At 44.4% G+C, this 23,832-nt stretch overlaps 2 protein-coding genes across 3 annotated transcripts in view; one reads left to right on the plus strand and one right to left on the minus strand.

Annotated features, from left to right (window-relative positions):
- Positions 1-4,010, plus strand: part of LOC116538281 — a 7,925-nt gene extending 3,915 nt beyond the window's left edge. Inside the window, exon 2 of the mRNA XM_032260557.1 lies at positions 2,705-4,010. Within this exon, the coding sequence (XP_032116448.1) occupies positions 2,705-3,205 (501 nt within the window). The 3' untranslated portion in view covers positions 3,206-4,010. The remainder of the gene's footprint in view (positions 1-2,704) is intronic.
- ZNF484 (zinc finger protein 484) overlaps positions 1-23,832 on the minus strand; it is a 432,825-nt gene that overhangs the window by 31,658 nt on the left and 377,335 nt on the right. The window contains exon 1 of one of the 2 annotated variants that reach the window (XM_032260544.1): positions 683-699. The exons of the other annotated variant lie outside the window; for it this stretch is intronic. The gene's annotated coding sequence lies outside the window, so the exon portion shown is untranslated. Of the gene's footprint in view, positions 1-682; positions 700-23,832 lie in introns of those variants that run through there. 2 annotated transcript variants of the gene reach the window in all.

The raw sequence follows: 23,832 nt of genomic DNA on the forward strand, positions 1-23,832 counted from the left end.
TTATACTATATATACACATATGTATAGTATATATAATATACATATATACACATACTATACATATATATGGATGTGTATATATACACTATATATATATAGTATACATATATACATATATATATACTATACATATGCACACTATACATAGTATATATATGTGCATATATAGTATAATATATATGTATATATATGTGCGTATATATATAAATAAGAGCCCAACCTCACTCTTTCCATGTGGATACACTGTGCCCATCTTTCCCAATACTATTTGTTGAAAAGATGTCCTTTCCACATAGTCTTGGCACCCTGGTTGAAAATCATTTGAATATATGTACAAGGGTTTATTTCTGGGCTCTCTATTCTATTCTTTTGATCTATATGTCTGTCTTATGTCTGTCTTCCTTTTTTCTTTTCTTTTCTTTTTTTTTTTTTTTTATTTTTTTTTTTTTTTTTATTTTTTTTTTTTTGAGACGGAGTTTCACTCTTGTTACCCAGGCTGGAGTGCAATGGCGCGATCTCGGCTCACCGCAACCTCCGCCTCCTGGGTTCAGGCAATTCTCCTGCCTCAGCCTCCTGAGTAGCTGGGATTACAGGCACGCGCCACCATGCCCAGCTAATTTTTTGTATTTTTAGTAGAGACGGGGTTTCACCATGTTGACCAGGATGGTTTCGATCTCTTGACCTCGTGATCCACCCGCCTCGGCCTCCCTAAGTACTGGGATTACAGGCTTGAGCCACCGCGCCCGGCCTTTCTTTTCTTTTCTTTTGAGATGGAGTCTCACTCTATCATCCAGGCTGGAATGCAGTGGCGTGATCTTGGCTCACTTCCACCTCCTAGGTTCAAGCGATTCTTCTGCCTCAGCCTCCCAAGCAGCTGAGACTAGAGGCGCATGCCACCATGCCCAGCTAACTTTTGTATTTTTAGTAGAGATGGGGTTTCACCATCTTGGCCAGGCTGATCTTGAACTCCCAACCTTAAGTAATCTGCCTGCCTCGGCTTCTCAAAGTGTTGGGATTATATATATATATCTGTCTTTATGCCACACTGTTTTGATTGTTATAGCCTTAAAGAAAGTTTTGAAATCAAGAAGCATGAGTCCAACTTTATTCTTTTTATTCCAGATTGTTTAGGCTATTTGGACTTTCTTAAGACTCCATATAAATTTAAGGATAAATTTTTCAATTTCTGCAATAAACATCATTAGAATTTAAACAGGGATTGCACTGAACCTGCAGATTGCTTTGGGTAGTAGTTTTATCTTAACAATATTAAATATTGTAATTCATGAAAACAGGCTATCTTTTAATGTGTGTCTTTAATTTCTTTCAACAATGTTTTGTAGTTTTCAGTTTACATCTCTTTCACCTCCTTGGTTAAATTTATTTCTAGGTATTAAATTATTTTTGATGCTATTATGGGTAGAATTATTTTCTTAATTTCATTCTTGGCTATTCATTCTTAGTATACAGAAATGCCCTAGCTAGAACTTCCGTTACTATGATGAATAGAAGTGCTGGGTCTTATCTTGTTCCTGATCTTAGTGGAAAACCATGCCACCTTTGTTAGCTGTGGGGTTTTCATATACAGCCCTTATGGAGTATACTATATGTGTCTTTAGGTCCAGTTTATTTATAGTATTGTTCAAGTCATCTATTTCCTTACTGATATTCTGTTTAGCTTTTCTTTTCTTCTCCTTTTTTTTTTTTTTTTTTTTTTGAGACAGAGTCTTGTTCTGTTGCCCAGGCTGGAATGCAGGGGCTTGATCTCGGCTCACTGCAACCCCTGCCTCCCGGGCTCAAGGAATTCCCCTGCCTCAGCCTCCTGAATACTACGGGAGCTAATTTTTGTATTTTTAGTAGAGATGGGGTTTCATGATGTTGGCCAGGATGGTCTCGATCTCCTGACCTTGTGCTTTAACTCACCTCAGGCTCCCAATCTGTTTGGTTTTTCTATCCATTACTTTATTTTTGTTTTTAGAGATGGGAATTTCGCTATGCGGGCCAGGCTGGACTTGAACTCCTGGCCTCAAGCAGCCTGCCTGCCGCAGTCTCCCAGGTAGTTGAGATGAAAGGGGGTGAGCCACAAAGTCCAGCTTCTATGCATTATTTTTAATGGAGTATTGAAGTCTCTATTACTGTAGAACTATTTCTAACTTTAATTCTGTCAATATTTGCATCACAGTTAGGTCTGAATGTTATTAAATGCTGGTCTGATGCTCATGGCCAGGCCATTTTGTTTTCCTGTTGGACATAAACAATCTCACAGAAGAATATCAACTTCAGAAGGTTAAACTGAGACCATGATAAGTGCAAACAAAAACAAAGGCACTTGATAATGTGGTGTGAGTGCAGATAAAGAACAAGGTCTTGATGCCACCCACAAAATACTTAATCATCAATCATATTGCCCTTGCTTTCTGACAGCATCCAAAGTCCTCACTTTCTGAGACCCTACTAGAAATTAACCAATCAAAGCCCAAATCCTATAATAGTTTCTAACTCCTCCCACTGAGATGACCCACAGCACCCCATTCCATGCTGCAATGTGTAATTATATTTAATTACAAGTGTGCTCCTGGTGGTGTTTAACTAAAGGGCACTGACTTGGTCACTGGTGAAGTTCCCCCTAGGAACTGAGTCAGACACCATCTTAGGGCCCCGCACATGACAGGGGCCTGCTCTAAGGCGTGGACCCTCGCGATAGCCCTGGCCCGTCTTCACTGGCCAGGGTTACTGTTCTTGTCCCAACCGTACAGATGAGGAAACCGAGACTCAGGGCGAGCGACCCCGGGCTTGGGCACCTGCAGCGGTGGCCACTACTGTGTGCGGAGACCGCTGCGATGCGCGCGCGGGCCAAGTCCACCGGCGCCTTGGCTCCCGCCGGCACCTTCCCCAACCCCCGGTCTTTGTCCCCGCCATCAGCTCCGACTCAATCCCGTCCTCTTCCAGTCTAGTACTTTTTTCCAGATCTCGATCCCAAATTCCCTCCTGCCGGAATCTGGACCCGAATCCACCCGTCGCTCATTTTCCGCAGCAGCTGGAGAGCATCTCTGAAGTCCCGAAAACAGCCTGCCTGCACGGAGGAGACGCCTCCTTAGTATGGCCGCCCCCAGAGAGGAGCGATGAAGTGCAGGCTGCCATGTTGTTGTTGGGCCTGAGCGGCTTCAGGGAGCCATGTTCGTATGGCCGGCACCGGCCTCACTGAGCATGTGCAGTCATGGCCGTGCGGCCTCACAGTTCTGACGTCACAGGGCGGTTCCTGAAGTGGACGTAGTTGTAAGGGCGAATTGTTTTAGACAATACCTCTGAGATCAGGGAATCTAATCTGGAAATAGATAGTAGGCAGATTATGGTGCCTCTGGATCAGGGACCTGAGCTATGTGGGGTTGGAGAGGGGCCCTCGGCAGGCAAGTCTCTGGGGAGTGTGGTGAGAATCCTTGTGTCAGATGCTGGGAAGAGGTGGGGTCAGGGCTGGGGTCCGTAGGCCGAGGGGTTGGGGGGATGGTCAGCGTCAGGGATCAGTAGCAGAGATTCTGTGTGCCCTGATCGCCAGTGGAGGTTATAAATACAGAATATTCATGAGTTTAGTGATGTTATTTGCCTCTCATTATTTAAATAATTTGAAGTTTTCCCCCAATAACTAGTGTCTTATAAGTCATGAAAATTTCAGAAAATAACAGGTCTTCCTAGTTCGTGATGGGAGTGGGGCAGGAGTCGCTTAGAGCACTTGGAGAGTCCTTGCCAGTTCTTTGGGGATGCGGAGTTCTTAAGACTACCCTGAGACTGTCCTTTGACCTTATTGTGGCCCTTTCTAGATTAAATGCTGTTTTCCATGACCTTCTCTGTTCTTCCCACAGGCGAATGGCAGGCATCCACATCTCCAAGAATACAGGATTAGAAGAGACTCTGTCACCCATGTCCTCACAGTTAATTATTGATGTGTGTCAGTTGCCCATTTCCTCACTTCCTGTTTGTCATGGAGTATTAATAAACCTTTGATTATTTAAAAATATTAGCCCTTGATTTTCAAATATTGCATATTTTGACATGCAAAATTTTGTTAAGTTTTATTTTTTTCAATGGATCTACCTGTATAGTGAGGCTTGAGGAGGCCTCCTCATTTTACATGTTATTATGGATTTTCTAATATTAACATAGAGTTGTATTTTTTCCATATAACTTTCTATTGAATTTCTTTTTCCATATGATAGGTGGTGAAGGTTTAGCTCAGTATAGCAGAAAGGTTAAGAGGTTAGATCTGGGGCTCTGGAGCCAGACCTGTTTAGATCTGAGTCCTGGCTCTGGCATTTGATAGCTGTGTGACCTTGGCCAGGATACTTGGCCCTTGTTTGCCTCAGTTTCCTCACCTGCTACATGGGGAAATACGGGCACCTGCCCCATAGGGTAGTTGTATGATTACACAAGTTAATACACTTCAGTCACTAGCAAGAAAGTGAATGTCAAGCTGTATTTGTTCAGGCAGCCATATGGTAGCTCCACTTCATTAGTAAAGTGAGATATTGAAGTATCTTCTTTTTCTTTTTGAAAATATTTATTAAGAACTGCTGTGTGCTAAGAACTGTTCTAGAGCTTTGGATGCTGTGGAGGTCTAGGAATTTACATTATGGTGGCAGGTGACAGACAATACAAAGAGATAAAGCAATTTCATGTAGTGATAAGCTAGGGAGGAGTGCTAAAAGGAGCCAAGGTGTAGAAGGTGACTGGAAGGTAACCAGAGAAACCGCTGTAGGGTTTCTAAGTGATGAGATCTATGACAAATCCCTGTGGTCACCATTGATCTTGTAGTCTACCCTTGTCTGCTGTATTGTTTTAATTACAGAGTCCTTGTAATAATCTTTAATACCCGGTGGAATACTCTGTTTACTTATTTCTGCATAATTAACAACTCCTAAACTTAACTTACTGTCACATCTCATGTTCTGTGGGGTCACTGCTCTCCATAGTTCTAGGTGGTTCTGCATGGGTCCTCTCATGTGCTGTAGTCAAATGTTAGCTGGGGCCACAGTCATCTGAAACTCACTTACATGGCTGGCAGTTGACTCTGGCGGTTGCCTGGAGAATGGTGACTAGGTTCGAGGAAGAGCTTCCCAGGAGCAAGACTTCCAAGAGACCCACGTAGAAGCTTAGTTTCTTTCCTTCTTTTTAAAAAAATTGAATCCTAGAATTCCCAGAATGGAATTTGTATCATATTCTATTGATCGAACAAATCGCAAGCCTGCCAGATTCAATGGGAGGGGGGTTATTCTTCACCTCTTGACAAGCAATGTGTGTTGAGGAAGGGAAAGAATTGATGGTAGCTGTCTTTGATTAATACCACATACAGCAAGGTCTCCACACTCCTTTCTCCCGTAATAATTTTCCACTTAAAAAATTTGCTTGGAATTCTCACACCTTTATTATTTCACATAAATTTTAGAATCATTTTTTCTTGTCTAGATAACAATGCCATTTGGATTACATGTATGCATTATATGGGAGGAGAATTGGCATCCTTATAATATTGAATCTGCTCATTAAGTTACATAGTCTGTTTAAAGGTTTTATATTTTTCATAGCATACATGGTGATATTTCTTTTTTTTTTTTTTTTTTTTTTTGAGACAGAGTTTCACTCTTGTTACCCAGGCTGGAGTGCAATGGCGCGATCTCGGCTCACCGCAACCTCCGCCTCCCAGGTTCAGGCAATTCTCCTGCCTCAGCCTCCCAAGCAGCTGGGACTACAGGCACGTGCCACCATGCCCAGCTAATTTTTTGTATTTTTAGTAGAGACGGGGTTTCAACATGGTGATATTTCTATCCATGATAGAAATACCATGGATATTTTGCTCTTTGTTTTTTCATGTAACCCATGAATGAGACCGCACTGTTTGTATGACTGGCCAGTTGCCCAAAGTTTAAGGTGTTAACATGGATGAATTCACTTAATCACTCCTCATTTCCTCCTTCCCTCAACCCCTGACAACACTAATCTTTCTGTCTCTGTATTTGCCTATTCTGGACATTTTATGTAAATATGTCATCCAATGTTTGGTCTTTTGTGACTGGCTTCTTTCACTTAGCAGGATATTTTTGAGGTTCATTCATTGCGTAGCCTGTATCAGTACTTCATGCCTGTTTATGACTAAAAAATCTCCCATTTTATGTACATATGTATGTATACTACACTTCATCTATTCGTTTATTCATTGGAGGATATCTGGGTTGTTTCCAATGTATTACAGGAGTCCCCAATATCATCCTCCCCCGTGATCTACTGCTATTCGTACCTTATATAACTTGTGCAGAATTATTTAGCTGGAAATTAGCTGACGGTTAACTAAATCTAGTTCTTCTAAAGACTGTCATTTTACATTGGTATTACATCCTGAGGAGGCTTCAAATCTGTCTCCCAATTCATTTGATCATCAATATCAGTATTATCATATGACTTATTTGCATGAGATAATCAAAGCAAACCAGCTATGCAATATGTTACCTATATTGCATATTGTAATAGTAGATGCAGCCCCCCAAAATAAAAGTCAAAAGATGCTGGCACATTCCTGAGGTTCTTCTCAGCCATTAGCAATTGGTATAGTTCATCATCACCTGGAATGACCAAAATGTCTCCCATGGAAATGTGGCTCAGCTTTGTAGGCTTCCACTTAATTTTGTCAGGGTCCAAGGCAGGGCTGGTTTTGGTGATCTTGCTTCCACTTTGTCTATGATGAATAATGCTGCTGTGAACATTCATGTATATGTTTTTGTGTGGTTTCATGTCTTTTAAGTATATACCTTTGAGTGGAATTACTGGATCATATGATAACTCTGTTTTAACTTTTTAAGAAACTACCAACATGCTTTCCAAAACACACATAACATTTTACATTCCCTCAGCATTGGATGAAGGTTCTCGTCCAGTTTCCCATTCTTGCTGACACTTCTTATTGTTTGTCTTTGGAATTTAGTTATCTGAGTGGAGTGAAGTGGTATCTCATTGTGTTTTGATTTGCATTTCCCTAGTAATGAATGTTACTGAGCATCTTTTTATATGCTTATTGGCCATTTTTCATCTTTTTGAAGAAATGTCTATTCATCCTTTGCCCATCTTTAAACTGGGTTGTCTTTTTATTGAGTTATTAGTGGTTTATATAGTCTGGAACATTTGTTCCCTATCAGATATATGACTTGTAAATTTTTCTCCCATTCTGTTGTTGTCCTTATTTTCTTATGTAACCTTTGTATTAGTCTGTTTTTGTGCTGCTGATAAAGACATACCTGAGACTGGGCAAGTTACAAAAGAAGGAGGTTTATTGGACTCACAGTTCCATGTAGCTGGGGAGGCCTCACAATCATGGTGGAAGATGAAAGGCAAGGAGGAGCAAGTCACATCTTACATGGATGGCAGCAGGCAAAGACAGAACTTGTGTGGGGAAACTCTCATTTTTAAAACCGTCAGATCTCATGAAACTCATTCACTATCATGAGAATAGCACACGACAGACCAGTCCCCATAATTCAGTCATTTCCCACTGGGTTCCTCCCACAACGTATAAGAATTGTGGGAGTTAAATTCAAGATGAGATTTGGGTGGAGACACTGCCAAACCATATCAACTTTGAAACAAAAGTTTTTAATTTTAATGAAATCCAGTTGATCTATTTGTTTTGTTTTGTTGCTTGAGCTTTTGGTGAATGCTGTGTTTTGAAATATGTCCCCACAAAACTCATGTTTGGAGCCCTTGTGCACTGTTGGTAGGAATCCAGACAGCCAGCATGGAAAACAGTATGGTGATTCCTCAAGAAATTACAAACAGAATTGTGCTGTGATCCAGCAGTTCCACTTCTGGGTGGAATACCAAAATAATTAAAAGTAGGGTCTCAAAGAGATATCTATACACCCATTTGATAGCAGAATTAGTCACAATAGCCAAAAGTGGAAATAATCTAAGTGTTCATTGAGGGATGAATGGATAAACAAAATCTGACATATACATACAATGAAATATTATTCAGCTTCAAAAAGGAAGAACATTCTGACATATGATATAACATGGATGCACCTTGAGTACATTATGCTGGGTGAAGTTAGTCACAAAAAAACAAATACTGCATGATTCCATTTTATTGAGGGGCCTAGAATATTCAGCTTCACAGACAGAAAGTAGAACGGTGGTTGCCAAGAGCTGGGAAGAGGGAGCCGGGAGCGCTAGTTTGTAATAAATATCATTTCAGTTTTACAAGATGAAGAGAGTTTTGGAGATGGGTTGTGGGGATACTTGTACAACATCATTAATGTATTTAATACCACTTAATTGTACACATAAAATGATTAAGATGTAAATTTTATGTGTGTTTTAACAATAAAAACTGAAAAAGGGATATATGTTACTCTAAAAAAAATTTATATGCTGGAATCTGAACCCCCAGTACCTCAGAAAGTGACCTTGTTTGCAAATGGAGTTGTTGTAAATGTAATTAGTTAAGATGAGGTAATGTAATAGGGTGGGCCCCCAATCCAATATGATTTGTGTCTTTACAAAAAGGGGAAATTTGTACATGGAGATAACACATGGAATATACCATATTAAGATGAAGAGAGAATTCTACAAGCCAAGGAATGTCAAAGATTGCCAGCAAACCACCAGAAGCTAGGAGAGAAGTGTGGATTAGATTCTCTCTCACAGCCCTCAGAAGAAGCCTGCCCTGCCGAGACCTTGATCTCAGACTTCTAGTCTCCAAACTGTGAGTCAGTGCATTTTGTTTTGTAAGTCAGCCGCGTGGTTTGTGGCACTTTGTTATGGTAGCCCTAGGAGATGAAGACGATATGCAACATGATATATCCATAATTAGACACTGTGGGCTGTAAGTGTGTTCTTCGGTCTGAAGAAATATAATTTGGTGGTCCAAATAGATGTTTTATCATCTGTTCCAGTTATTTTATAGTATTTTTGACATTTGTATCTAATGACCATGCAAAGCCCAATCCAGAGTATGTGTCAGGACCCATTATACCCTCCCAGGGATACTGGCTTCAGTGTGATATAATCTACTTGTTAGCTATGAGTGGTGCCTTCCCACTAGGAATCTGCCCCAGAGCCACCTGCATGCAGTCTTGGTCTTCCCGCTGTCAGATAGGACAGTACTTTTTGGCATTTGGTGCCTCTGAGGGTGCAGGAGGGACGTGTTTCTGAGTAGCCCATCCCTGCGCTGCTGCAGCTCCCCTGTGTCCACTCCTTTGTTGAGCCCAGGTGGCCTCCTTAAGTTTGTTCACCAGAATATCCACCTACCGGTTCCGATCAGTGATCCTGGGAGAGGTTCTTCAGGTGTTCATCAGCATGACCTACTTTAATGTGCCCCTTAAATTCCTGCAGTTCTGTGCTCCATGTGGGTATTCTTTTCACAGCCCAGTTCCTCATTGAGCCTCTGCCTGGTCACATGGCCAGGCCATTGGCCACTGCCCATGAGTCAGTAAAGGCAAAAACCCAAATGTAGAAGATTCTATCATTGTTCAATTCTTCCATCACAGGAAGGAGTGCAATGTGCAGTTCATCTCACTGGGCTGATTTGTTCTTGCCTTTTTCAATAAGAGTTTTCTCATGACTGCTCATGGTGTGCATCCAGGCCAACAAGTCTCTAGGAGGTTCCAAACTTTTCCCCATTTTTTTTTTTTTTTTGAGATGGAGTCTCTGTGTTACTCAGGCTGGAGTTCGGTGGCATGACCTTGGCTCACTGCAACCTCTGCCTCCTGGGTTCAAATGATCCTCCTATCTCAGCGTCCTGAGTAGCTGGGATTACAGGTGTGCCCCATGATGCCCACCTAATTTTTTTTTTTTTTTTGTATTTTTAGTAGATACAGGGTTTTACCATGTATCTTGGCTGGTCTTGGACTCCTGACCTCAAATGATCCACCTGTCTCAGCCTCCAAAAGTGCTGTGATTACAGGCTTGAGCCACCATGCTCAGCCATCATCTTCCTGTCTTTTTATAAGCCCTCCAAACTGTTCCAACCTCTGTCTATTATCCAGTTCCAAAGTCACTTCCACACTTTCAGGTATCTTTATAGCAATACCTCACTTCTCTGGTACCAATTTTCTGTATTAGTTTGTTCTCACATTGCTATAAATAACTACCTGAAACTGGGTAATTTATAAAGAAAAAAGGTTTAATTGGCTCATGCTTCCACAAGCTGTACAGAAAGCATGGGTGGGAAGGCCTCAAGAAACTTACAACCATAGTGGAAGGTGGAGGGGAAACAAGCGTATCCTCACATGGCCAGGAGGAGGGCAGGGGAAGTTGATACACAGTTTTTTTTTTTTTTTTTTTGAGTCGGAGGTTCGCTCTTATTACCCAGGCTGGAGTGCAATGGCGCAATCTCGGCTCACCGCAACCTCCGCCTCCTGGGTTCAGGCAATTCTCCTGCCTCAGCCTCCTGAGTAGCTGGGATTACAGGCACGCGCCACCATGCCCAGCTAATTTTTTGTATTTTTAATAGAGATGGGATCGAGACCATCCTGGTCAAAATGATACACAGTTTTAAACAAACAGATCTCATGAGAACTCTATCAAAATAACAGAAAGGGGGAAGTCCACCTCTATGATGCAGTAACTTTCCACTGGCTAGTCCTCCAACCCTGGGAATTACAATTCAACATGACATTTGGCTGGGGACTCAGAGCCAAACCATCTCACCAACCCTATGAAGAAACCGAGGCACTGAGGACGAATAAGCTACTGATGTCATACTACTGGTGGATCTGAGACTTGCTCTCAGGCCAGCCTGATTCCTAAGTGGTGTTCTTACCCTATCACCTCTGAATCAGGGGGAGATCTATGGAGCCAGTACATTGCTAAAGAACAAGTTGAAATAATTTTATTTCCAACAGTAGAGCTAATAAGGACCATCTGAAAACAACTAAAGCTTCTGGAATACGTGTCAAGAATCTTTTAAAAATGTGTCAATGAGCTACAAAATAAGAGTTCTGAAAAGCCAAAAAAGTTTTAAAATGGAAGTGAAACCCAAAGAGGTAGCTAAGACATTGATGCCACTTTTTACCCTTAAGATATTTGCCAAATGTCGAATTAAACTTTGCTTTTTTTTCCCCAGCTTGAGGTGGGAAAGGGGCAGCAGAATAACAGACAAAGCTGAGGGCCTGCCCAAGTGGGAGGACTAAGAGGAGACATGGTAAAGTGAGATCCAAAAGGACAGACAGTGTAAGGGTGAACTATGAATAAACCTGTCTGCCTCCTCCTTTATGCTGTCCTTGACCCCTGCTTCCCTAGGAACAGTGAGGAAGAGTGTGTACCCAGAGAGAAAACATCTCCCTGGGATTATATATATATATATATATATATATGCATTTTATTTTGTAAATCAGCCACATGTATTTTTAGTAAAGATGGGATTTCACCATGTTGGCCTGGCTGGTCTTGAACTCCTGACCTCAAATGATCATTTTATCATAATAAAATGGTAAGTAGAGATAGACAAATACACAACCATTAGGGATTTTAATACCCCTCTCAATGGTTCATAGAATAAATAGGCAGAAAATCAGCAAGAATGCAGTGGATATATAACCAGCCCTTTAACTGGTTTGTTCACATAACCTGGGTGGTCTAAAATGTCTCAAGCTTCAAATTTAAAGCAATATCAGCTTTTTGGTGACTTCTAGGTGACTGACAGGTGCAAAACAGATTGTCTTTGGAGGAACCTTGAGATAGTCTCAGGGAAGGTAAGTTCACAGTAAAAAAAAAAAAAAACAACAAAAAACCACAAATGTAAAATTGGCAAGAGCCAGCGGAAACAACGGACAGAAGAAGCAGGCCTGAAAAAAACAAGACAGTCAAGTTACCAAAGACAGTACAAAGTGTGTTTTGTACTTAAAGAAACAAAGGACTTTAAAGAGCATGAGTATGAAAATAACCAAATAGATTGGGGAAAGTACCAAGTAGAAATGAAAAGTGTCATAATTGAAAGTTCAATAGATTGGCTTAACAGTCACCAAAAAGAGAAAAAGAGATGAAGAAATAAAGAAGTTTTCAGACTTGAAAAACCTGAAAGACTTTATTACCTGCAGACCTGCAGTATAAGAAAAGTTAAAGGGTGTCCTTCAGCCATAAGGAAAATGATACTGATGGCAGTGGTGGGCCATCTGCAGCGGCCACTGTTACGGTGCCAGCTGCAGTGGGGAGGCGCAAGTGGCGGTGGTGGGTCCACTGTGCCCCACATCCCTGAGGCAGCTGACTGCACCACCCCCACCCTTGGACGGCTGAGCAGGACCCACTTCTCAGGCCCAGAACCTCCACTGTGGCTTCAACCTCCCTCCCTGCCGCATCCCAGGAGCCCGAGAGCTGATGGTGCAGCCAGGCAGGACTCGTGGGGCCGGCCCCGGGAGCACTGGGTTTGTTTGTGCCGGGTTTGGCTGAGATCACTGGCCACCGCACCTTGCCGGCTGCCACTGAAGGGGAAATGTGGACCAGAGGCGTGGCGGGGGCTGCGTGCTTTACGGAGCTAGAAAGTTGATGTGGCAGGAGCTCCCCAGGCGCAACTGCAGCCACCCAAGTGGTGGCTGCGACCAGGGCACCCCTGTGCTTTTGGGAGCCAGGAGTAGGCAGGAGCCCCGCCCTCCTAGGTGCAGCTGCAAGCCACCCAAACTGCAGCTGTGGACCCAGGCATTTCTGCACTCTTGGGGGCCCAGGAAGGCCCCCTGCCGGTACCTGCAGGCTAGGAAGTGCCTGCTTCCGCTGTCTGGGTTCTCCCCACTGTTAGCACCTGCTTCCATCACAGATCGCAACCCGGGGCACTGTCTCTTTCTCAGCACTGTCGCATCCCAGCTGCATGTGCGCATGCTCGGGGCAGTGCTGACAGGCCACCTCCTTCACCCCCTTCAGATTTTGCAGGCTGACAAGCATGGGAAGGCGGCCAAACCCTGAGGCCAGCCTGGCACTGGCCTTCAGGTGCTCCTTTGCATGAACAGCCTAGGCCCGTGAACAATGACTCGAGGCAGACAGGCTCTTGGGTGGAAGGGGGCAGATTCCCAATGAAGGGCCACCTGCAAGCTGGGGAGGGGCTGAAGCCTGGGGTATGGGCCACCAGTCTTCAGAGAAGAGCTACCCTCTCTGCTGAGAGCTGGAGACAACGGGATGACCTGCTTGCAGAGAGGGGTTACCCTCTCTGCTGAGAGCTCAATACTCATCAGGACACCGTGGCTATGGGAGGAGCTGCCCACTGTGGGTCTACTCTGAGCTGTTCTATCATTCAATAAAGCTCCCCTTCATCTTGTTCACCTTCCACTTGTCTGCATATATCATTCTCCTTGGACACAGGACAAAAACTGGAGAACTGGAGACCTGCTGAATGGTGGCACTAAAAGAACTGGAAGGCAAACAGTGCTGAAACATGTCCCTTGTTTTGTCACATTGCAGGCAATGAGAGGAGAGAAGAGCTGTGGCTTTTCCGGGAGCCCAGACCTGGAAACTCCCTGAGCCAGGGCTGTGACATCCTCTTTAGGGCTCTGTGGGTTCCTGGCATCTCCAAGGTTCTGGGCGCCACCACGTTCCCTGGTGTCAGCCGTGGAAACTGCTTATGGTATGTCTGGTCTAGCTGTAGCCTTGCAAGGAGCTGGCGCCCATGCCAGTGCCTGAAGCTGTCTGCCCTGCTGCCTGCTCCCCCCGCCCCTAGCCACATGCCTGGCTGTGTGCAGTGGTTGGCCCCCACGCTTGCTCACACACCCCTTGCTGCTCCGTGCCTGGCTCACCCTTGGCAGATGTGTGATCCAGGCTGGAAGTGGGAACTGAGCGCAGCCTGACAGGCCAAATGGGTGGAACGAGACCAGCCGTCCAGAGCAAAACTTGGGCAAAGGCGTCACTGGCCACAGAGGTTTCTGGCGGGTGAAGTTACACCCCAAGGATCCCGTAATAATACCAGATGGAAATCTGAATCCACACAAAGAAATGATCTGCATCAGAAATAGTAACATCGTGTATCTATATCAGAAATAGTAACAACATGGATACATAATTTACTATTATTTAAACTTCTCCAAAAGATAATTGTTTAAAAAGTAAAGTAATATGTAGTTTATAATATATGTAAAAGTAAAATGTATGACAATAATAGCTCAGAGATTAAAAGGGGAGACTTTACTATTCTGATTCTTAAACTGTATATGGAGCGATCTACTGTCATTTGAAGGTGATCAGTTAAAGACGTACGCTATAAACCCTAAAGCCACTACCAAGATAACAAACCAAAAAATTATAGCTATTAAACTAACAAGAGAGATCAAATGGAATCATAAAAATATACTGGCTAAATCCAAAAGAAGCCAGAAAAAGAGGTAAATAGAATAAAGGACAGATGGGATGAATAGCAAATAGCAAGATAAGAGACTCAACCATATCAGGAATTACCTTAAATTTAAATTGTCTGATTTAGAAGACAGGTTGTCAGATTGGATTTTTTTTTTTAAAGAGTCAGTTATATTTTGCTTACAAGAAATGTACTTTATTTATTTATTTTTGGAGATGGAGTTTCATTCTTGTTGCCCAGACTGGAGTGCAATGGCGCAATCTCAGCTCACTGCAACCTCTGCCTCCCAGGTTTAAATGATTCTCCTGCCTCAACCTCCTGAGTAGCTAGGATTAGGCTCCTCCCATCATGCTCAGCTACTTTTTGTATTTTTATTAGAGACAGGGTTTCATCATGTTGGCCAGTCTGGTCTCAAACTCCTGACCTCAGGTGATCTACCTGCTTTGGCCTCCCAAAGTGCTAGGATTACAGGCATGAGCCACCATGCCCGGCCAAGAAATGTACTTTAAATATAAAGATGCAAATAGGTTAGAAGTAAAAGGATGGAAAAAGATATACCATGCCAAGACTAGTCAAAAGAAAACTGAGGTAGTTATTTGAATGCCAAAATAGACTGCAGAGCAAAAGTTATTACCAGGGATTAAAGAGATTATTTCACACTGATAATGTGGTTAGTGAATGAAGAAGACATAACAAACCTAAGTGTTTTTGTACCTAATTACAAAGTTCCAAACTGCATGAACAAAAGTAATAAAATGACAAGTAGAGATAGACAAATGCAGAACCATCAAGGATTTTAATACCCTCTCAATAGTTCGTAGAATAAATAGGCAGAAAATCAGCAAGAATGCGGTGGACTTGAACAACACTATCAACCAACTTGACCTGATTTATATTCATAAAATACTCCACCCGATAAAAGCGAAGTACACATTTTTCTCAACTGTGCCTGGAACATTTATAAAGATAGACCACATTATAGCCCATTAAAAAATCTCAATAAATTAAAAGATATTCAACTACAAAGTATATTCTCTGATCTACAATGGAATAAAATTAAAAACCAGTAACAGAAAGATCCTTTCAAAATCCCCAAATATTCGGAAATTAACTCACTTCTAAATGACTCATAGGTCAAAGAAGAAATCTAAAGGAATATTAGAAAGTCATTTGAAGTTGCCGGAAATGGAAAACCAACATAGAATTTGTGGGTGGTCACTGAACCAGTACCTGAAGGGAAATGTATGATATTAATTATTAGAAAAGGGTCTGAGATCAGCAACCTCAGTTTCGACTTTAAGAATATAGGCCGGGCGCAGTGGCCCACACCTGTAATCCCAGCAACTGGGGAGGCTGAGGTGGGCGGATCAACTGAGGCTGGGAGTTTAAGACCAGCCTGCCCAACATGGTGAAACCTTGTCTCTATTAAAAATACAAAAATTAGCTGAATGTGGTGGCTAGCGCCCGTAATCCCAGCTACTCAGGAGGCTGAGGCAGGAGAATCACTTGAATCTGGGAGGCAGAGATCAAGCCACTACATTCCAGCCTGGGTGACAGAGCAAGACTCTGTTTCAAATACATACATACATACATACATACATACATACATACGTGGAAGAGCAAGTTAAAGTAACCAGAAGATAAAGAACAATAAAGATGAAAATGGAAATCAATGAAATAAAAAAGGGAAAAACATCAATGAGTCCAAAAACTTGTTCTTTGGGAAAATCAGTAAAAATGACAAATCTCAACTGGATTGATTGGGAAAAAAGAGAAGATAATCACTATGAAAAGGGGATGACTGATCTCACTAAAGATCTGGCAGAGGTGGTGTTCGTCAGGATTCTCCACGGCAGAGTTTTTCTTCTTCCCTCTTCCATGCTGTCCTCTTTGGAGAGAAGTCACTGTGTGCAGCCCACACTTGGAGGAGTTATTCTTTCCCGCCTTTGGGATGAAATATGTAACATAATTTATTTGAAATTCTGCATGGAAAATTTATCTCTTTTCCCTCATTCATTAACTTATTTAATCATTTATTTATATCAGTATGTACTCATGAATATTTATTTTATCTAATGCCACTCTATTTTGTTGCCCCCTACACAGATGGAATCGTCCAGATTGCCACACATACTATCTGATCTCCAGCCTTTGCACATGCTGTTTCCTCTTTGGGATTCCCACATGCTGGGCATTAGGTCAAGCTCTGTGGAACTCCCTGAGATGGATCAGACATATATCCCACCATGAGTACCTCACCGTCCGACTGGGAAGATAACGGGGCGTAACTATGTACAGAAGAGAGTCACCAGCTTGCAGGTACAAAGGAAGGGCATGGACAGCATAGGTCACATCTGCCTACTGCTAGAGGTGTCAGGGGTAACTTCTGAAGTTGATGGGTCTTATGGGGCTCAATGCAGAGATGTGACCACAGAAAATGGAAAGGAGCATTCCATGCAGAAGGAAGCTAGAGTGACAGGAGCACACAGTACAGAGGTGGGGAGCATGGTAGGGAAGTGAAGACTTGGACCAGACCCCTACTAGTACTTTTTGTGCTATGTCTCCACACTTAAACATCCCGCAGCTCAGCTCCAGTGGCTGAAAACACTTGTACTGATGAGAACTTCTCTTCTGTGAGATTTAGGCCTTGGCTGGTTGGGCCAATGGCTGTCTTTTATGTCCCCCACCAGTGGAAGCTCAGTTCCACAGGAAGAGCTTTGTGTTTCGCTCTAAGTAGCAAGGAATCCACTGGCAGGGTCCAGGTCCAACAGGGAGTGAGTAAAGGACTTATAGTCCATGGTAGGCCTCTGGCTGTGGGCACACATGGGCTCTTGGCTGGAGAAGGAAGCTGGGAGCCCCCAGGTAGGAGGAGGACATTGAGGACCTAGTGAAGGTGGAGTGATGGCAGGATGAGGTGGGGTGGAAAGGGGAGGGACAGGAGCAGATAGTGAGGGAAGGAAGTAACAGGGGAGGGTAGTGGAAGAGAAGGGAAAGAAAGGGAGGGAGTAGATGAGGGACAGGGAGGGAGGGGGAGGAAGGAGAGGGAGGCTGGAGAGGGAGGAGGGTGTAGACAGGGAAGGGGATGGCCCAGAGGTATTCATTTGAAAGCAGCCCCCGCAGGACTGAGTGTGGCAGTGGCTGTGAGAGAAAGGGAAGAATCAAGAACAAATTCTAGACTTTTGACTTGAGGAACTGGGAGAAGATGGGGACTCTTCCCACCTCAGTGCTTTTCATGAGAGAAGATGAGGCAGAGTCACATTTGATTGTGAAAACAAGAAGTCGCCTTTGAGATCTATTAAGTTTAATATGCCTCATTAGGAAGCTCCCTCATTTCCCCAGAAGCATCGAAATTCTTTCTAACACATTATTTGGAAAGCAGTACGATTTTTATTGTAGAGTCCACCCTGATTTTCTTTACTTTTTTCCTTTTGATTGGCCATTGAAGTTGCCTCCGATTTTCAGCCATTATGAATAATGCTGCAATGAGCATTCTGTACATAAATCTTTGTCAGCATCTCCGATTATTGTATTCCTAAAAATTCCCAGAGGTATGATTTGTAGGTTAAAGTCTATAAACATTTTACAGGTTCTTAATACATCTTGGCAAATGATACTGCAAAAAATGGCACCATGTACATTTTTCAAAAGAAGCATCAAAGGAGTGCCAGTCTCACTGTATCCTTGCCACCTGGACTCTTGTAATGGTCCTGAATTATTGCTAATTAGATGTGCAGGAAATACTATTTTATGTTCCTATCTGGATAAAGTACCCATGAGGATTTTGACTAATGAGGTATGGAGGAGAAAAATCCATTTTAAGGATTTAGTTGTCATTTCACCGAGTTGCAGTGTCTTCTTCCTCATGTTATTTTGGCGGATTGAATACAGGTGTGGAGGCCACCCAGCTTGTATCTGTGTTTACCATCCTTCTGTCATTGGAAGGCTCCTCATCTTATCTCATTATACTTTGCTTCTGTTCTCCCACTTAGCTGGCCTGTCACCTCTTGCCAGAGAGTCTCAGGGTTAGTAATGGATTTCATGACTACACTTCGGTCATGAAGAACTCAATTATCACTGGAAGGGTAGTGATCCTTCTGTGGTGTCTGAGCCAAGACAGGGCAGTATGGAAGCCTAGCATGTCAAGGTCCAGGAGCGTGTTGAGTGACTGGGCCTGAGGGCAGGAGGACGAGAGGAGACAAACGTAGGCAGGGAGAGCCCACCCCTATCCTGTCGCCATCATGATCACTCATCCTTCTTTGTAGTTACCTCACTTCTTTGTGTTACCTGGAAATAACCTGTCTACTTGGTCGATAGTCTATTCTCTGGGAGACAGCTTTAGAGGCTGGCGCACCTAAATTCTAATCCTTCTGCTTGATGTTGGGGAAGTCATTTGTGCCTTTGGAGACTCAGTCCCTAATCCAAAGTGAATCTTACAGTGGCCACCTCCCAGGGATGCTGTACCAGGTGAACTTCCTGTGTTGGGTAGCTGGGCCAGGCTCTAGGTCACTGTGAGGGGCTGCAGCTGTGGCTCTACCCTATTAGTGCGGGGTCTGGAATCCCAGCCTCCAACTAGGTGAACTGCCTGAGTTGGGTAGCTGCAGCTGTGGTTGAACCCTGTTAGTGCTGAGGCTGGAATCGCAGCCTGCGACACAGCTGTGATTAAAGAATGCCTGGAAGGAGCAATGCAGGAGGAAGGAAAAGGATGAGAAGGTCAAGGTGAGCATTAGATGACTGGGGACTTGGCTTTCTTCTGGCTACTTCCCAGTGAGTTTGGGCTCTGACACCTCATTGAGGACCTAGTGAGGATGGAGTGCTGGCAGGATGAGGTGGGGCGGAAAGGGGAGGGACAGGAGCAGATAGTGAGAGGAGGAAGTAACAGGGGAGGGGAGTTGAAGAGAAGGGAAAGGAAGGGAGGGAGTAGATGAGGGACAGGGAGGGAGGGAGAGGAAGGAGAGGAAGATGGGAGAGGGAGGAGGGTGTAGACAGGGAAGGGGACACACACACACCCTGAGCACGCACCGTCTCTCGGGAACCCAGAAGGTGCAGCCCGAAGGCCCAGGCTGACTGAGTACTGGCAGATCTGGCAGGAACAGCTTGTGAATGGCCTGGGTGGCCAGGGTCTCAGAGCTATGAAGCACTGGCACAGGAGCCAGCCTGGCCAGGCAGTGCAGCTCAGCTATGGGGGCACCTGGCCTTGGCAACCAACTTCAACAGCCATACTGCCCTAAGTGACTCTGCTTCTGATCTCACAAGCTGAGCAGGATTGTGCCTGGTTAGCACCCAGATGGGATCCTTCTGGGAAAGTCTTCCTCTCCTTTTGTCACCATTGCACTAAGCACTGCTCCCTCCACACGCCTTCTGCTTCCCCTCCCTCCCTGCTCACACCTCAAACTCTAAATCCACCGGCCTATGCCCATCTCTGGTCCCCTCTGTGGTACCCCAGGCAGACAGTGGTACCCTAGCCCTTCAGTCTCAAGGTCCCACCAGGGCCCAAGGCCAGTCTGTGTCAAGTAGGACCCTGACTCCATGGATAGGTTCCTTATGTTTTTAGCCTCTTCCTAAATACCAGGAATCCCAGGGATTCATTTGGCTGCCGCAACCATCCAAGCTCTAGGCTGCAGGCACCATCTTATGCCAGTGTAGTCCTTTGCCCCAGGACAACTGTGCTGCTTTCCTGAGGGAAGAACATTCCCTTTATCAGACAGAGTCAAGCCAAGGGGACAATCATCCCTTTGTACCTGGATCCCTCCTACAGACTACATATGCCCCCACTTCTGCAAAGGTCGATCAGCTCCCACAAAAAGAGAGAGGCCCACTCAGCAAGTCTGGAGGCCTTACAGAAAGAGGAGAAAGAAAGAGAGAGAGAGAGGAAGGAAAACAGGAATGAAGGAAGGAAAAAGGGAGTGAGGAAAAAAGGCAAGCAAACAAAAAGCCACACATACCCTGGGTGCCCCGCTATCCTCCTGCACAGGGGAAGGGCAGGAATCTTATCTGAACACACCTAATAGACCAGCATGTCCTGGGGCTCCTCGGGTGACCGCCAGCTCAGGCACTGCCTTCTTGTCCTGGCCTGTCCCATGCACACCCACCCTCCCCTGGAGGCCCTGTTCTCTTCAGTAGAGCCTCTCTGCCTCAGGAGTGCTCCTCCTTTGCCTGGGTGGGGAGGGGCCTTGAGTAGGGACCCGGTAGGGGTGGAGGGCGGGAGGACACTGAGGAGGCTCAGCAGGACTGGGCTGGTGCCCTCTGGGTGGCTGTTGGCTCTGCGTGGGTGGGGCTGGGCAGGAAGGCAGAACTTAACGCCATTGTACCGGAGGCTTTACTGGCTTATAATGGCAAATTTTTATGTTATCTGTATTTTGCACATTTAAAAAGGACTTGGTTTTATATCATAAATATCTATATAGCATATGTATTTTATATATAGATACACTATACCAATGGCGATGAATGTAAAATTCTTGAGTCACGCAAAGTGAAGGGCTGCTGCATGCTGAACCGCGGATGAGCCGTGAGCGCAGGATGCAAAGTGTGAGAAGCCAGACGCTAGCAGCCGCGCGCTGTACAACTCCACTTACTTGAAGTATCCATAACAGGCGAATCCACGGACAGAAAGCAAGCTGACTGGTCCATGCTGGGGCTGGAGGGAGGGCAGAATGAGAAACCCCTGTGTAATGGGTAAGAGATCTCTTTTCGGGGTGATGAAAATGTTCTGGAATTGCAGATTGGTGCTGGTTGCTCAACTTTTCGAACAGGCTACAAATCACTAAATGGCAGACTTTCAAAGGGACGAGTTTTATGTATGTGAATTATACCTCAGTAAAAACTATATAATTTAAAATATTTAAACTAAAAATTTTTAAATTTTATTTTTCCATTTTGAAATAAAAATGGTTTAAAGCGGTAACACGAAAAAGGCACATTATTCTGAGCGCGCGAGTTGGTTCCTGCACTGAATCTGTGAAGCCGAGCGGGACGGGAGAATCTGAGACGCCCTCCCCGGGGCTCCCGGTTCGTCCCCAGTCCGTTGTCACCTCCTGAAAGGGCCTCGGAAAAGGCAAGTCCGAGGATGGGGACCTCGACCAGGCTGGTGGCGCCCTCCGCGGTCTTCCGAGTACAGCCGCAGGTCCCCACCTCTGAGGCAGAACCTGGGGAAAATGAGTCAAACAGAAGGCACTGGTATCGGGCCACACGCTTGAGGCCTCCAAACACGCTTTCAAGTCGATGCGTATTGACCCCGATCGGCCTCGTGATGGAAGGGCTGGCTCTGGGCTTGCTGGTCGACCCGCATGGAGCCCCACCCACAGAGCACTCAGGCCTGAGAGCGCGGCGAGAGCCTCCTCCGAGCGTCATCTGCGGGCCACGCTCCGACGAACACACGGGGAGCGGACGCTTTGCCAGCGGGCGGAACAGTCCTGCTACTGCTACGGACGTCCCGGAACTCGGCCGGGTGCACAGCGGCCGCTTCTCCCCTTCGCAAGAGCTCCAGAGGACAAGCGTAGTACGTAACAGCGGCCGCCAGGTGGAGCCCGACAACCGGCGCGAACGGCCGCAGGACAGATCCCGGCCCCGCGGGCTGGCGACGGCTCCCCACGGGGCGGCCGGTCGACCCCGTCCGGGTCCTCGTCGGATCGCGCTTTTCAGACCTGGGCGGGTTGGGGGGTGCTGCCTCGCTTCAGAACTCCCGGTCAGCACGACGCGTCCCCAGCAGCAGAAGGGGCCAGACACGCCCCACGCGACTCCCGGTCCGGCGCCAGCCAAGGCCGGCCTCCAGAGAGGACGGAAAATGTGGCCGCAAGGCTGCCGACAGGGCGCCCAGCCTGGCGGGGCCTTCCAGAGCGGCGCAAGCGGACTTAGAAAATACTGCCGGCTGAAGCATGGACTGAAAAATGCAACCATGAAGGATCGTAGAAAACAGTTTCATTTTAAAATTTCGGAACAGAGAAGATCTTGAAAGCATGCAACAGAGCCGGTCACGGTGGTTCACGCCTGTAATCCCAGCGACTGGGGAGGTTGAAGCGAGAGGATCGCTTGAGGCCAGGAGTTTGAGACCAGCCTGGGCAACATAAGGAGACCGCTGTCTCTCAAAATAAAAATAAAGATAAGAAGGCATGTATACAACAAAGACAGCTCAGAACACATCAAGGAAATGATTGATCAACTTGACCACGTAAGGTTTAAAGAAAATTTATCTCTGCAGGCACCAGGACAGAGTTGGGTAACAACAAATGGGTGTGGGGAACATTGGTGCAAATATATGTGTGATGATAAGAATACTGATTTCATCATTGCTTGTAATAACAAAAAATAAAGAAAACATAGCCATTAAGAAGAGCCAGGTTTAAAATTTCTGGTACATCTATACAGTACCATCAATTTATGTTTTGATTTATTTTTATTTCTTCAGTGAGGCAGACTTATATGTATTGACATGGAAAGATGTCCCTGATGAAATAGTAAATGAAAATAGCGAATTCATGAGAATGCAAATTAGAATCATAGTGAGATACCATAAATGACTTAGACAAAATATTCTTCAAAAGTAAAGGAGAAATAGACTTATTTTTTTGTCACCCAGGCTGGACTGCAGAGTGCAATGGCACCATCTTGGCTCACTGTAACCTCTGCCTCCCAGGTTCAAGTGATTCTCCTGCCTCAGCCTCACAAGTAGCTGGCATTACAGGCGCGTGTCACCATGCCGAGCTAATTTTTATATTTTTAGTGGAGACAGGGCTTCACCACGTTGACCAGGCTGGTCTTGAACTCTTGACCTTAAGTTGTCCACTGCCTTGGCCACCCAAAATGCTGAGATTACAGGCATGAGCCACCGTGCCCAGCTGAGACTTTTGTAGAAAACAAAAATTGAGGGAATTTGTTGCAAGAAATGTTGAAAAAAGTTAAAATAATTTCTTCAGAGAAAAGTAAGAAATTTGGATCTACATAAAGGAAGAACATTAAGAAAGAATAAATGTAAAAGAAAAACTGCATTTTCTTATTTTTAATTGCTATAGCAGATAATAATTTGTTCAAAATAATAATAGCAATAATTATTAGATGATTATAATTTATCAGTAAGTGAAATGAATGATAATGAAATAAACTATAGGAGGGAGGAGTTAGAAATATTTTGTTTTTATAAATACTTGCACTGCTCATAAAGCAATATATTATTACTTGAAAGTAGACTTGTATTAATGGTAAATGTACATTGCAAAATCTGGGGCAACCAATAGAAAGATTTTTTAAAAGTAAAAAGGAAGGAAGAATTTACATGCTTAAATGGGGGAGAAAATGGAATCATATAAAATGTACCATGAAAACCACAAAAGGCAGAAAAAGAGTGGAAGGCAAAAATAGGAAGAAAAAACAGGAAAACAAATAGAGAATAATAACAGACACGATAACTATCAATCCAACTACATCTGTAACCACCTTTGATATCAATGGTCTACATATATCAGTTAAAGACCGAGTTCATCTGAGTGGCTCCCCCACAAGAAAGACCCAGCTATAAGCTGTCTACA

The sequence above is a fragment of the Sapajus apella genome, unplaced genomic scaffold (assembly GCF_009761245.1).
Source record: "Sapajus apella isolate SASKATOON/1434 unplaced genomic scaffold, GSC_monkey_1.0 scaffold118, whole genome shotgun sequence".
Classification (NCBI taxonomy): domain Eukaryota; kingdom Metazoa; phylum Chordata; class Mammalia; order Primates; family Cebidae; genus Sapajus; species Sapajus apella.